This window comes from Leucoraja erinacea, unplaced genomic scaffold (assembly GCF_028641065.1).
Source record: "Leucoraja erinacea ecotype New England unplaced genomic scaffold, Leri_hhj_1 Leri_204S, whole genome shotgun sequence".
Taxonomy (NCBI): domain Eukaryota; kingdom Metazoa; phylum Chordata; class Chondrichthyes; order Rajiformes; family Rajidae; genus Leucoraja; species Leucoraja erinaceus.
The window spans coordinates 145776-162023 of record NW_026576105.1 but is presented as its reverse complement, the minus strand read 5'-3'; the positions used below and the strand labels follow the sequence as shown (position 1 = coordinate 162023).

Below are 16248 nucleotides of genomic sequence, written 5' to 3'. Positions count from 1 at the left end.
CCACCTCACACACTCACACACACACCCCCCCTCTCTCTCTCACACACACACACACACACCCACACACACGCACACACACCAGTTGTCACTCTGCCTTATACTTTGAAATGTATCAGAAACTCGTTGCGTCAAAGCCAAATAAAGGTGTTGAGTAAATGCTCCTCTGACCAACCACGCTCATATTTGTCAAAACTATAAACATAGAAAGTCGAGTTGACGGAATTTTATTTTGCAATTTCCTTCCGCTAAGATATACACTTTTATCTGTGTCCACAAAGTTTCAACAATTACTTCCAATAATGTGACAATAATATTACAAACCCTGAAGCGCAATTGACCCGACCATTTTTAATTCTAATGTAGACTGAAAATATTATTTCCTTTATGAACCCTTCGTACAATTTTATTTGGCTTGACTATTATTTGAACCGTTGTCTAATTATGTTGAAAGGGTATAGGATAGTTGTCTTCAGCTGCTGTCTGAATTTAGTCTGAGTCCCCGCATAGATAAATGTGTTGGCGCAGGAACTGAGAAACTGCAACATATATCCGCCTTCTTGAAAGATGAACTTCGGGTCATTGGAATTAGAGGCGCTGACATAGTTATTCGCTGTGATTCGCACAAATAGAAAATTTGCAACGTCCGTGGCCCAGAGCAGAATAAAACAGCCCGAGATGGCGAAGAGCAAAATGATGGACTTTCTCCTGCTCTGCATCTCTGGGTCCCTCTGTTTCTCTCCGTTGTTCTGGGCCAGAAGTCTACCGCGTGCTCTGTTGGCGGCCAGGATATATCTGACCGTCAGCACATTGAGCATCAAAATCAGTAGGAAAGGAACGCATGGGTTTAACATCCGGTGCGACCATTCATACACTCTCCAAGCGACGGAAATATAAAATATTTCTTTTATGCTGCAGAACCAGGGCACTGTATCGATAATGTACATCGGTTCAAATTCAAAATAAAACGGGACGTTTCTCAAACAGGCGAGGAAGCAAACGGTTCCAATAACAACAGCCGCGGTTTTCTCTGTGCAATACCTCAGTTTCAGCTTTTGGCAGCAGATCGCCACACACCGATCGAAGGTGAAAGCCACCGTTAACCAAACGGAAGCATCTTTAGCAGCGGAGCTGAGCGCAATGATTAGACTGCAACCCGGCGTGGTGGACAAGATACTAACTGGAAAATATATCGCCCGAAGGCGGCTGAATATCACAGCCGTGACGATGACCAGGAAATCCGTCACCGCCATGAATACCAGGTACCGAGTGATGCATTTCGAGAGGCCGCACTTTCCCTGGGACAGAATGGCAATCGTCAGGACGTTAGCTGCAAGGAAAAGAGTGGGATTATGTAAATAATATCTATCGGTGATCTCTTCATAACTGGCTTTTGGGAGCAGACGTGCAATCCCATATCGTTGCAATGAATGCAGAGCGTGAAGCGGTTATTGGTTTGATGGTTACTTGTTTCTGATATCAAATGGCCACGCGAAACCGAGCTCTACGGCCTATCGCGTGCACTACGATGGACATAATTGCGCAGTCTTATGAATTTCACTGCCTGGTATAATTTACGTGGTATGTATATTTGTGCGTGTTGCCTGTCATGCTGTTGCAAGCACGATTTTTATGGTAACCATATAAACCATATAACAATTACAGCACGGAAACAGGCCATCTCGGCCCTACAAGTCCGTGCCGAACAACTTTTTTTCCCTTAGTCCCACCTGCCTGCACTCATACCATAACCCTCCATTCCCTTCTCATCCATATGCCTATCCAATTTATTTTTAAATGATACCAATGAACCTGCCTCCACCACTTCCACTGGAAGTTCATTCCACACCGCTACCACTCTCTGAGTAAAGAAGTTCCCCCTCATATTATCCCTAAACTTCTGTCCCTTAATGCTGAAGTCATGTCCTCTCGTTTGAATCTTCCCTATTCTCAAAGGGAAAAGCTTGTCCACATATGCTTGGTACATGTGCCGCGTCACACTTGACTTGTCTATCTTCAAACAGGACAAGGTTAATTAATAACTGAAATGACTTACAGATTAACATGGACAGGACAATTTTAAGCAAGGCAGGGTAGACATATTGGAACAGGATATGTGGAGTTTTATGGACGAATCTGAAAGCGCCAGTAAAGTATATTTGCAACAAAACTAAGACATAAGGGGAACTTCGAATCAACTATGAAAATAGGTTATGCCATAAAATAAATTATTTTAATAATGTAAAGACTGGATATAATAAGTAACGCCCTTACCAAAGCTGCCGCGTGTAAAATTCGCAGTTTTAAGAGCAACGATAAGGGACAAATTGTGGAAAATTGTGGTGTAGAACCGAAGAGTAAGGCGGCCGGAGCGGAACATATCGGATCATCATGGACACGGTTACGTATTTATCAACTTTGGCGAAGCTTTACCTGGAACACCGACGACTGCAAGGATTGTGTAATAAGTCGCGAAGATTGGTCCGTTTCCAGGCGCGTGCATCTTCCCTGATTTCGATTGCGGAGCTGCATCAGCTAAAATAAACACGAGCACACGAATATTTATGTCTTATATCATCCTCTGGGGAGCAATTAGATTGCAACATCGTCATTACTTCTTTTGATATTCCGGTTGAAGACGAAACAATCGTGTTTACAGACTTCTTCTTATCGAGTCCGCATCACAAGATTAGAAAGTGTAAGCCAGGGCTGCACACGCTTCTCGGAATCTGCACACAATGGTGTCTGTCTTGCGTTTCTTGCGCTTCTTGTGCGTGGTGGTGGAAAGGTTGGTGGAAACAGGGGCGCGACGTGAACGCCCTTTCATTGACTCCATTTTTACGATAATGAATGCAATTAAATACACCTAATTCGACGAGCATTCTAGCCCCGGGTTGAATGGACGTCGCCGCTCGATGCAATGTAAATAAAATGTAAGGTATATAAGGTATAAATAGTAATTAAGGCGAGTTACACGGAAACGGGACCGCCGGCCCAACGCACCAATTCCGATCAAGTCACTGTCAGACCGTCATAAAGTGATACAGCGTGGAAACAGGCCCTTCGTCACAACTTGCCCACACAGGCCATCACATCCCCAGCTAAACTAGTCCCACTTGCCACCGCTTGGTCCGTATCACTTCAAACCTGTCCTAGGCATGTACCTGTCCAACTATTTCTTAATCGACGGGGTAGTCCAAGCCTCAACTGTCTCATCTGGCAGCTTGCTGCAAACATCCAACACCCACTGCTTGAAAAAGTTACCGCTCGGATTCCTACTAAATCTTTTCCCGTTCACCTTGGTCCAATGTCCTCTAGTCCTCGATTCCCCCAGTCTGGACAAGGGACTCTGTACATCTACCCGATCTATTCATCTCATGATTTTGTACACCTCAATAAGATCATCCACATCCTCCTACTCTACATGAAATAGGGACCTAGTCTACTCAACCTCTCTCTATAACTCGCACCCTCTCATCTTGGCAAAATCCTCGTAAATCTTTTTTGAACCGTTTCAAGCTTGAAAATATCTTTGCTATAACACGGTGCCCAGAACTGAACACAATATTCTAAATGCGGTTTCATCAACGTCTTATAGAACTGCAACATGACCGCCCAACTTCCATACTCAATATTCTGACTGATGTAGGCTAAAGTGGCACAATTCTTCTTGACCACCTTATCAACCTGCCACTTGACCTTCAAGGAACCATGCACCTGTACTCCTTGATCCCACTGCTCTACCACACTACCCAGAGGCCGACCATTTGCTGTATAGGCCCTGTCCCTGTTGGACGTCCCAAAACACTTCACACTTCTCTGTATTAAATTCCATCAACCTTTCCTCCGCCCACCTTGCCAATCGATCCAGATCCTGCTACAATACTTCACAGCCATCTTCACCATCTGCAAAACCACTCACTTTTGTATAATCAGCAAACTTGCTAATATTTCCCTGTATGTTCTCATCCAAATCATTGATGTTGATGACAAACAGTAACGGGCCCAGCACCGAACCCTGAGGCACATACTAGTCACAGGCCTCCAGTCTGAGAAGCAATCTTCCACCTTCACCCTCTGCTTCTGTCCATTGAGCCAATGTATTGTCCATATAGCTAGCTCTCCTTGGATCTAACATTTCAGAGCAGCCGACCATGCGGACCCTGGTCCAATGCTTTACTGAAATCCATGTACACAACCTCGATAGCACTACCCTTGTCGGCCTTTTTGGTCACGTCTTCAAAACATCACTCAGATTTGTGAGACACGATCTCCCACGTACAAACCATGTTGACTATCCCTACTCAACCCTTGCCCATCCAAATGCTTTTATAACATATTCATCAGAATACTCTCTCGTAACATTCCAACTACAGATGTTCAGCTCACTGGTCTAGAGTTCGCAGCATTTCCCCTGCAGCCCTTCTTGAAAAGAGCCACAACATTTGCCACCCTCCAGTCCTCCGGCACCTCTCTTGCATTTAAAGATGACATCAATTTCAACCAGGGCTCCCGCAATTTGCTCTGTAGTTTCCTGCAATTTCCACGGATATATCTGGTAAGGCCCTGGAGGGTTGGCTACCTTCATACACGACAGTACCTTCAGTACTGCTTCCACGGTGACACTGGCTGCTCTCTAGACCCTCCCAGTGACTGCCACCAAGTATCTCGGCCTATTGCATTTCTCCTCGGTCAATACAGAGGAGAAATATTTATTGAGGACTGTGTCCATCTCCTGTGGCTCCACACAGAGGTGACCGCTTTGATTTCTGAGAGGTCCCACTCTCTCTCTAGTTACCCTTTCCCCCGTATGCGTTTATAAAATATTTTGGGATTGTCCTTAATGCTTAACGCCAGAGCTATCTCCTCGCCCATTTCTGCCCTTCTGATCTCCTTTTTTCAGTTTACTCCTTAGTTCCCGAATGTCCTCCAAGGTTCCACTTGATCCCTGTTGTCTATACATGTGCCATGCATCCTCCTTGTTCTTGAACAACGCCTAAATTTCCCTCGTCAGCCAAGCTTCCTTACATTTTCCTGATTTTCCCTTCACTCTAACGGGGACGTACAGATCCTGAGCTTTTAAATCCGCACAGACCCGCACACTTTTAAAAACATCCCACTTGGCCGATGTTCCTGTCCCTCAAATAACATGCTCCAGTCAACTCCAAGTATTCTTTGTTCAAGTTTTTTTAACGGCTGTAGTTGCTCTAGTTCGCCCAGCAACACGTGTGAGCTGGTTCCATGAACCCATAGCCCGCTGTTTGCAAAGGTTGCCCTCCGATACATTGTACATATTTCCCTTCCCACCGTTATCTCTCACCTCTTGTCTTCGGCACTCGACTATTGTACAAATTATATCATCATCCACCTTAACTGAGTTTGGAAATGGCCATCTATTCAAGAGGGATCAGCAATAGGGTAGCAAAGGTGACAGCCCAAGGAGGTTGTTCGTAAATATATATAATTTGTTCTCCATAGCTCTGTTTGAATAAAAACATACAAACTTCATTATGAATGAATGAATGAATGAATGAATAGGTTTATTGGCCAAGTATTCACATACAAGGAATTTATATTGGTGCTCCGCCCGCAAGTGACAACGACATACAGTGACAGTTAGGAATGACACATAAAACATTAAACATTAATAATAACAACACATTATTGATTAAATATGTTAATTAAATAAAACATCAGAGCAAAAGGAGGCTACAGGTTTTTGGTTATTGAGTAGAGCTACTACTCGTGGAAAAAAAGTTGTTTTTATGTCTGGCTGTGGCAGCTTTGACAGTCCGGAGTCGCCTTCCAGAGAGAAGTGATCCGAAGAGGTTGTGGTTGTGGCCAGGGTGAGAGGGGTCAGAAATGATCTTACCCGCTCGCTTCCCTGCCCCTGCAGTGTACAGTTCATCAATGGAGGGACGGTTGCTGCCAATAGCCTTCTCAGCTGATCGGACGATTCGCTGCGGCCTCCAGATGTCGCGCCAAACCAGACCATGATGGTTAAGGTGAGGACAGACTCTACGATGTCCGTATAGAATTGGACCATCATTACCGGTGGCAGATTGTGCTTCATCAGTGCCGTAGGAAGTACATACTGTGTTGTGCATTTTTGACCGTGGAGTCGATGGTAGCCCCCCATTTAAAGTCCTTGGAGATGATGGTTCACAGGAACTTACAATACTCCACATATGTGACTGTGCTGTTGTTGATGGTGAGTGGGGTGAGGGGAGGGGGACCTCTCCAAAAGTCTAAATAGGCGTGAGGTATTTCGAAAGCTGCGCCGCTCTGTTAAATCAACAACTACGTACAACGTTGCTTTTTGCTATTAAGTCGTGAAATTTCGTGGTACACATGTTAAAGTTTGCTGTTAGTGCAATATTTTGACGGAATGGAGATATCATGTGGAGCGAGTGGCGTTTCCGCTTACAGCAAATGGTTTCCGGCGCCACTGCCTGCGCCACAATAAGCTACATAGCTGAACATCTGCAGCAGATGTGCCTCAGAAACCTGCAGCAGTTATTGTACGAGTCTGCACGCCGTTCCCAACACTGTGCGATTGCACAGTAATACATCGCCGTGTCAGACAGCAGTAGCTCCGAAATAGTCATCTGATATGTTTTCGTTGACTGCTGAACTTCGTCAGAAAACCGCTCACGAGCGAAATCCGCCTTGTCGTTATACTGTCCGTCAGTGTATCTCCGGAGCAGAAACTCCGGGTGACCGTCGGGGTACTGGCGGTACCAGAACAAGTAGTAACCATCCTTGGCAAAGGTGCATGTTAAAATGGCGTTTTCCCCCTCTGTATGCGTCAGAGAAGTCTTCTCTTGGGTCACGGAATCAGCATCACCCCGACCTGCAACGCGTTAAGCGGAGCGATTATTTGACTTAAATCATCAAAAACTGACCTCAAAAGACCGTGGAACGAATATGTGACAACAACAATTGTATTTACGGCAGATAGTCAGTCCTTGCATATCTCACAGACGGGCAAGTGTATCCTGACGCTCACTTCCTCTTTCGTCCCAGTGCACCGCCATCGATCACACACCACTCTCCCCTCGTGTTCTATTCTGGAATCTGTTTGATTTATTTATAATATTTAGCTCTATATTCCCGTGGTGTGGAGCCGTTACATATTTCCTTGACAAAGAACATTCTGTCCGTTCCTGCATGATTTACCGGCGTCCATAGAATCAAATAGACATAAAAGAGACCATGAAAGAGGTTGCCATTAAAGAGACCTTTCGACCCAACTCGTCCTTGACAACTATGGTGCCCCATCTACGTTGGCCCCAGTTACCGCGATAGGCGGGCGTCTCTTTATATCTTCCCCCCTCGATGTACCTGTCCAAGTGTTTTTCAGATGCCCATTATATAACCATATAACCATATAATAATCACAGCACGGAAACAGGCCATCTCGGCGCTACAAGACCGTGCCGAACAATTATTGTCCTGCCAATTCCTGCAATTATAGAACCTGCCTCAACTACCCGGCAGCTCAAGTTCAATCTAGTGACCACCCTTTGAGTAATAAAATGCCCCTCAGATTACTCTAAAATGACTCCGCTTAGATCTGTATCTAGATCTAAATCATATTGAACCTCTTTCTCTTGGTGAAGGAAAACGGTGCATTCATCCTATCTATTTTCCTTATAATTTCATGCACCTCCATACGTTCAGCTCTGCGCTTCAAGGAATACAATCCCACACTGTCCAACCGCTCGATATATCTCGCGATCAAATTCGGGCAAAGTCGTTGTAAACCATCTATACACGCGTTCAGGGAATGGGTAAACCATCTATAGACGGAGTCCAGCAGAATGACACCCTTCCCGTAGCATTCTTCCCAAACAGAACACAGTGCACGGAATGCGGCTTAATCACCCATGATACATTTTGAACACGGAATTTCAATGCTACGGAGCTGCAACTCTTCCAATGTCGATTGCATTGCTCTTTCAACCATTAAACTCTTAAACATATTTGTGTTACTGGAGACGCAGAATACGTGTTGGATTGTAGGTCTGGTCCAACAAATGAGCTACAGCAGTTGACCGAAGCCATCTTTCTGCAAAAACGCCGCTGTTTAATACAATGAAAATTCTTACTGATAATGAATGTCGCCCACATGGCAGTTTGTACCATGAGGCGCATCTTCGATCCCCGTGGCGGCACCAACTTTGCTGACTCTCCTGAATACCTTCAGTGCGTCCGTCAGGCAGAATTGAGAGCGCTGGTGGGAGCTAGCCTCACGTCACTTTGTGCAGGCCACCAATAAAACGGTGGTTATATTGTCATCTCCATCTCACGCAAACGAAATGTGTGCGGAAGTGCTCTGATAGAGGAAAATCTACAAGAAGGCATCAGCAGCAGGAGAGCACCTGACACAATCAAAGCTCTCGTCAAACGTTAGATCTTTTCTCCCCTCCCTCCTCCTCTCCGACAGAAGAGACAAATGATTAAAACTACTAGATTCAAGGACAGCTTCTTCCCTGCAATTGTAAGACTCTTGAGTGGACCTCGCGTAAGCCAAGGATTTATTTCCGATTTCCCAGTCTACCTTGCTGCGACTCTTGCACTTTTAGTTAACCTGCACTTTCTCTGCAGGCGTCATATTTATTCAAGAGATTGTTTGTGCCCATAATGTAGGGCCCGTGCGGACCAGGTGTTGGACTTTACACTGCATTTGAAGGATGTTAGTGGACAGTTATTTATTCTGTGAGCAAATGTGGATTCATAGCAAAAGGATTTGAGTATAGGAGCAGGGAGGTTCTACTGCAGTTGTACAGGGTCATGGTGAGACCACACCTGGAGTATTGCTTACAGTTTTGGTCTCCTAATCTGAGGAAAGACATTCTTGCCATAGAGGGAGTACAGAGAAGGTTCACCAGACTGATTCCTGGGATGTCAAGATTTTCATATGAAGGAAGACTGGATAGACTCGGTTTGTACTCGCTAGAATTTAGAAGATTGTGGGGGGATCTTATAGAAACTTACAAAATTCTTAATGGGTTGGACAGGCTAGATGCAGAAAGGTTGTTCCCGATGTTGGGGAAGTCCAGAACAAGGGGTCACAGTTTAAGGATAAGAAGGAAATCTTTTAGGACCGAGATGAGGAAAGCTTTTTTCACACAGGGAGTGGTGAATCTCTGGAATTCTCTGCCGCAGAAGGTAGTTGAGGCCAGTTCATTGGCTATATTTAAGAGGGAGTTAGATGTGGCCCTTGTGGCTAAAGGGATCAAGGGGTATGGAGAGAAGGCAGGTACAGGATACTGAGTTGGATGATCAGCCATGGTCATATTGAATGGCGGTGCAGGCTCGAAGGGCCGAATGGCCTACTCCTGCATCTACATTGTATGTTTCTATGTGTAAGTCGCCATCGTCAGTCGGACACTATTATGCCATGATGTCGGAACATGATAGAAACATAGAGAATATGTGCAGGAGGAAGCCATTCGGCCCTTCGAGCCAGCACCGCCATTCATTGTGGTCATGGGTGATCGTCCCCTATCAATAACCCGTACCTGCCTTCTCCCCATATCCCTTGACTCCACTAGCCCCTAGAGCTATATCTAACTCTCTCTTAAATTCAACCAGTGACTTGGACACCATCTGTGGCATGGAATTCCATAAATTCACAACCCTCTGGATGAAAAGTTTATTCCCACCTCAGTCTTAAATGGCCTCCCTTTGATTCTAAAACCATGGCCCCTGGTTCTGGACTCGCCCCACATTGGGAACATTTTTCCTGCATCTAGCTTGTCCAGTCCTTTTATAATTTTATATGTTTCTATAATTCTGCCCCTCATCCTTCTAAACTGCAGTGAATATAAGCCTAGTCTTTTCAATCGTCCCTCATATGACCGTCCCGCCATCCCAGGGATCAATCTCGCGAACCTAGACTGCACTGCCTCAATCACAAGGATGTCCTTCATCAAATTAGGATACCAAAACTGTACACAATACTCCATTTGTGGTCTCGCCAGATCCCTATACAACTGGAGTTTCTCTACCAAAACACTGCGTTGCTGGCCGAGCAGTAACACAGGCAACGTCTGCCTGCGTTGTATGTAATCGTGTGGATATACATTTCATGTAGAGAGGAGCGACACCGGGCGCTATTCCTGCTATTGGGCCGAATGGCCTACTCCTGCATTTATTTTCTATGTTTTCTATGTTTATTAGCTGAGGATAGTTTTTAGTTTACAGATACACCGCGGAAAAGGGGTATTTTGTCCCACCGTGTCCGCGGCGACCTTGAACCCCTTCACACTAACACTATCCTACACATACTAGGGACACATTTAAATCTATACCAAGCCTATTAACATACAAACCAATACGTCCTATATATGGAGTGTGGAAGGAAGCCGACGATCTCGGAGAAGACCCACGTTGTCACGGGGACGACGTACAAACTCCCCACAGCTAACACCCGTAGTCGGGATCGAACCCGGGTCTCTGGAGGTTTGAGCGCTCGCGGGCAGAAACTCGACCGCCGCTCCAATGTGCTGCAGGTTATTTAACTTTCCCCTCCCCCGTCTCCTATTTGTCAGTCGCCCGGTGGCAACAATTGGGTCACAACCACTCTTGCAAATCAACAACTTCCGTTTCCAACCCCCCGCGCACAATCACCAGCTGCAGCTAACAGTTTCCGACAGTTGGCACCAGCGCCAATCCGCCCCGCCCTCACTTCCTTCCTTCCTCTGCTCTGGCTGTGAACCGCCTTACCTACTGCAGCAGTTTGCTGCCACGGATACGTATTGGAACTGTACGCAAGTGCTTTTGTGAAATTTGTGTCTCTAACCGGCCAGCAGTTGTTTTGGACTGCAGAGTGACCGATGCAGCAAATGGCAAAGTGACTCTCTGATCCAACCGTTAAACATATCTTGAATTAAAGATCAGCGGGTTCAAGTTGAGGCGAGTCTGAGAGCGCCTGAATAACGGACGCCAGGAGACTGTCGATAATCAACTCCACAACAGTCGATCGCTTAACATGTCCCCATCAACGTCTGGAATTTCTCAATATCTGTGTGCACGTATACACAATCATTTGTCCATGCACGGATGATAGCAGAAAGCCACTTGGCCTCCGCAAGCCATTGCCATCCGTGGAATGAATCATAATTTAATCTTACTTTAATGAACTTATGTTTTCCCCATCTCTATGTCACTGAGCGGTACCCTATTCACGAATGGCAATGGCCTGTGGAGGCAAAGTGGCTTTCTGCTATCACCCGTGTATGGACAGGCTAGATGCAGGAAGATGATTCCCGATGTTGGGGAAGTCCCAACTGGGGGGTCACAGTTTAAGGATAAGGGGGAAATCTTTTAGGACCGGGATGAGAAAATCATTTTTTACACAGAGAGTGGTGAATCTGTGGAATTCTCTGCCACAGAAGGTAGTTGAGGCCAGTTCATTGGCTATATTTAAGAGGGATTTGGATGTGGCCCTGGTGGCTAAAGGGATCAGGGGATATGGAGAGAAGGCAGGGACGGGATGTTGAGTTGGATGATCATCCATTGTCATATTGAATGGCGGTACAGGCTCGAATGGCCAACTCCTGCACCTAATGTCTATGTTTCATAATAAAACAGAAAACGATGGAAATACTTAGCAGGTCAGGCCGCATCCGTGTGCTGATAGACACATGTAAACGTTTACGTCAAACCGGAAAGGAGAGAAGGCACGCGCCTTGAGCTGCGTACTCCGCTGGGAGGTGGCTGATTTGGAGGCCGGGGCCGCTAAGAATGTTCTTCGTCGGGGTTCGACGTCGGGGTGCTATCATTCCCGGCGAGATGGCCTGAGCATCGGGCCGCCCGAGGCGGCGACTACGGGGTGCGCGGGAGGCCCCGACCACGGGTGAACATCTGGGAAGATCAGCGAGGAGGCTGACTGGAGTTTTGTTCCTTCCCTAACTTTGGTGCCGCTGTGGGAATGTTGTGTCGTGGACTTCTGTGTTTGTGCTTTAAAAAACAAATCAAATTATGACTGTAAAATCCATTTCGTTGTCTCTAATGAGACAATGACAATAAATTGAATCCAATCCAAAGGTGGCCAGAAGAGTAAATACACAAGAAACGGCAGATTCTGGAATATTGTGCAAAACTGAATGTGCTGGAGCAACTCAGCAGACTGAACATCATCTGGGGAGCGAAACGATAGGGTCTGAAGAACGGTCCTGGCCAAGAAAGTAGTCTGTCCATGCCTTCCACAGATGCTGCCTGACCAACGAAGTCCCTCTTTGTGATTTAGTTCAAAGAAAGTTGTACGGGCGGTGATGACGGCAGCCTTCGTCAATAACCACACCGACACATGCAGTAGAGTGAAATTACGTGATATGTTTTACTTACATAAGTATCAACCGCATGGGGGCACTGTCCCTCGCCATCAAGGCGCATGTGCGACGACGCTGGGATTGGTTCAAGTGATTCAAATGATTCAAGTGCTCAACGAATATCAACTAATTGGACCCAGCTGTGACCAATCTCAGATCGATCAGTCAGTGACAGGGATCAGAGCAGCAGACAAGGCAGGTGGCGCCGTTACAAACGGCGTGTCACTAATAGGGTAAAAACCAAGGCACAGCCACCATCCCTCTCCTCCTCCAAAGTTTCCTCCACCGCCGCCCCCCCCCCCCTCCACCCCCACCCCGCCCCATCCACGCACCCCCCCCCCCCCCTCCCACATAAAACAGGCTAAAGAACACTAAAAACGTACAATTAACACATACTATCAAACACAAAGGAAAGAAAGGACAAACAGACTGTAGGCGAGGCAGCCATTGCTGGCGCCACGCGGTGGAGCAATAAAGCAATCCATCGAACCAACAAGGTGCATGTATGATCATTTTCCAATAGTTTACAGCGGAAGTTGCATTCCCACCTTTCCTTCCCCACCATATCTATATTTCGACACAATCGTTTTTAGCTGTTTGCAATCTACCGATGTACTGATTCCGCTGTCTTGTGCAGAAATAACACAGCCAGTCATTTCATTTTCAGCAGCCGCTTTCCTTATCCGGCATGTGGCCGCCATTAAATGCGGATAATACAAATCCCCATGTCCATGCTGGAAGCCTTCTTAATAGCGACAAATACACTATTTGGCCGTTCCCGTTATTCCACTTATCAAGTACAATATTGTAATGTTCCTGCGTGAGTGTCTCGGCCTCTGTTGTAAGCAGCGCACATGCTGCATGTATTGGAAATCGCCGGCAGTTATTGTACGAGGCCCCAGCCCACTCCCATCATTGTGAGCCTCAGTGCACAAAGATATACCGCCGTGTCAGACAGCTGCAAATCCGAGATTGCCAAATAATACGTTTTGCTTGAACGCTGAACGGAATCAGAAAAGCGGGTCCGAGCGAATTCTGCCTTGAAATCTAAATTGCCTTCGATGAAACGCCCGACCGCAACTTCCGGTCGCTTGCTTGGGTACTGGCGGTACCAGAATAAGGAAGACATATCGCTGGTGTATGTGCAGACTAAAGTTGCAGTTTCTCCTTCTGCCCTTGTCAGCGTGGGATCCCTCTGAGACACAACGTTTCCATTGCTCTGACCTGGAACACAGTTGAAAAAAGCGTGACATGGATCATTAGATTGGATTTAAATAATGCTTGCAGGATTTGGGTGTGGCAGATTGCAACCTTCACGTGGTCCGCCCTGTTTCAACGAGTGCAATGAACCTGGCGTGCCACAATCAAATAAGATCAAATAGAACACGTTAGCCTACAACTTTAGACTGTGCACGCCATACGCAAGAATAAGAAGTAGCAGGATTCGGAGGGCCAATAGCTGTGGAATAAATATAGGGCGGCACAGTGGTGCAGCGGTAGAGTTGCCGCCTTACAGCACTTACCTGGGTTCGATACTGGCTACGGGTGCTTGTCTGTACGGAGTTGGTACGATTTTTTCCCGTGACCTGGGTGGGGTCTCTCCGAGCACTTCCGTTTCCACCCACAGTCTAAGACGTACAGGTTTGTAAGTTAATTGGCTTGGTATAAACAAAAATTAAATGGCCCTCGTGCAGGATGGTATTAATGTGCGTGGATGGTTAGTCTGTGAGACCTCGGTGGGCCGAATGGTCTGTATCCGCGCTGTGTCTCTAAACTAAATTAAACTGAACGTACAGAGTAGAATTGTGATTCATGGGTAAATAGGAATGCGCGAGCATCAATCCCAGGACATACCTCCACACCTCCCTTTGACATACTCAACTTACATTCCCACATTTCACTCGCAGTGACCACCTATTTATACTGTGCCTGATACACTAGTTGCATGAGTTTGTAACACTACAAAAAGCCACCCAAGCATTCCACATAATATTGTTCTCCTCTATATCCCGCTGGGTTTATCAGTTATGAGATATATAAGACCATAAGTTGAAATTACAACACAGAACAGAGAATAGTGTAGCACATAAATAGATCCTTCAGCGCACAATATCCGTTTCGAGGATGACGTAGATAAACGAATCTAATTTGCCGCTTGTACCGTTCCCTGCCTAGCCACGTGCCTCTCCGTAAATCCTTAAATGCCACTATCTTACACGGCTCGACCACCGTACCTGTTTCAGGTACACAGCACACTCTGTGTAAAAACAATACCTACACTACACCACTGCTTGAAATTTCGTCCCACTCACCTTAACGCAACCCCCTCTTAATCTCGGGATTTCCACCCTGGGAAAAAATTTTCCGGCAGGCTATGCGCCTCGTAATTTGATGTACTCCTACAATGTCTCCAGCTTTCGACATTCCCGAGAAAACATTGCAAGTTTTTTTCAACTTCTCCTTATTGCTAATCCATGCAGCATGTTGGTAAATTGATACTGAGCTGGACCCTTTTCCTCTATGCAACACCTTGATTAGCTGTTTGCTTACTGGAGAATAATACCGCATTCATTCTGGTGGTAATAATCTAATGGCGATTATAGAGACATAGAGTGATACAGTGTGGAAACAACCCTTCGGCCCAATTTGCCCACATCGGCCTACAAGTCCCAGCTACATTCGTTCCACCTGGCCGCGTTTTGTCCATATCCCTCCAAACATGACCTAACCATGTACCTTTCTAACTGTTTCTTAAATGTTGTTATCGTCCTTGCCTTAACTACCTCCTCTGCCAGCTTGTTCCATACACCCATCACTCTTTGTGTGTAAAAGTTACCTCCTGTTAAATCTTTTCCCCTTGACCGAAATCCATATCCTATGGCCCTCGATTCACCTACTCTGGGCAAGAGACTCTGTGTATCTACCTTGTCTATTAATTTTGTGATTTTACGCAAGTCAACAATATTAGCCCTCATTCTATTGCGCTCCAAACAACGGAGTCACAAAATACTCAATCTCCCCCGACAGTTCAGACAATCTAACCCTGGAAATATCGTTGTCAATCTTCTCTGAGCCCTTTTCAGCTTGACAACACCTTTCCTATAACATGTTGCCCGGAACTGAACACAATACTCTATGTGCGGCCTTATCCACGTCTTATACAACTGCAACATGAACTCCCAACGTCTATACTTAATACTCTGACTTATGAAGGCCAATATGCCACACGCCTTGCGCGACTCCACAATCATTGAACCATGCACCTGTATGATCCCTCTGCTATACAACATTCCCTGGTCCCTAGCATTCATTGAGCAGGACCCGCCCATGTTCGACGTCCCAAAATGTAACACCACACATGTCTCTGTATTAAATTCCACCAACCATTCCTCAGCCCACCTGGCCAATCGATCAATATCCTACTGCAAATTTGCACAACCATCTCACTGTATGTAAAACTACCCATTTATGTATTATCAGCAAACCTGCCAATCTTGCCGTGTATGTTCTCATCCAAATCAGTGATATAGATGAGAAACAGTAACGGGCCGAGTTCGGAATCCTGAGGCACACCACTGGTCACAGGCATCCAGTCCGAGAAGCGTCCTTGTGCCACCACCCTCTGCTTCCTTCGATGAAGCCAATTTTCTTTGCATTCAGCTGCCTCTCCTTGGATCCCATGCGATCTTACCTTCCAGAGTAGCCTATCTGTGCGGAATCTTGTCGAATGCTTTGCTGAAGTCCATATATACAATCTTCAGACTGATCAGTCTCGACCCGAAACGTCACCTATTCCTTCGCTTCATAGATGGCGCTTCAGCCGCTGTATAATTATCCAGCATTTTTGTCTAGATTCGATGTCTCCAGCAACTGCAGTAATTTCTTAAACAAACATGTTCTAGTTAATACC

At 46.0% G+C, this 16248-nt stretch overlaps 1 protein-coding gene and 1 gene segment (V, D, J or C); both read right to left on the bottom strand.

Annotated features, from left to right (window-relative positions):
- Nucleotides 1-419: 419 nt before the first annotated feature.
- LOC129716296 (probable G-protein coupled receptor 139) lies at nt 420-5992 on the bottom strand. The gene is made up of 3 exons (XM_055666164.1): nt 5899-5992; nt 2431-2532; nt 420-1327 (listed from the first exon to the last, which is right to left on the bottom strand). The coding sequence occupies exons 1-3, from the start codon at nt 5990-5992 to the stop codon at nt 420-422; spliced, it is 1104 nt and encodes a 367-aa protein (XP_055522139.1).
- LOC129716300 (T cell receptor alpha variable 38-1-like) lies at nt 5554-8448 on the bottom strand. The segment is given in 2 exon segments: nt 5554-6850; nt 8109-8448. Coding segments are annotated over 2 exon segments (432 nt in total).
- Between the last annotated feature and the right edge of the window lie 7800 nt (nt 8449-16248).

Bases quoted from the DNA above. Each gene is read 5' to 3' on its own strand.
- LOC129716296 (XM_055666164.1), bottom strand. From the start codon at position 5,992: ATGGTCTGGTTTGGCGCGACATCTGGAGGCCGCAGCGAATCGTCCGAT. The intron at 2,533-5,898 runs GTACACTGCAGG...TGTTTATTTTAG, and splicing joins CGTCCCTCCATTGATGAACT to CTGATGCAGCTCCGCAATCG. The intron at 1,328-2,430 runs GTAAAGCTTCGC...TTTTCCTTGCAG, and splicing joins TGCAGTCGTCGGTGTTCCAG to CTAACGTCCTGACGATTGCC.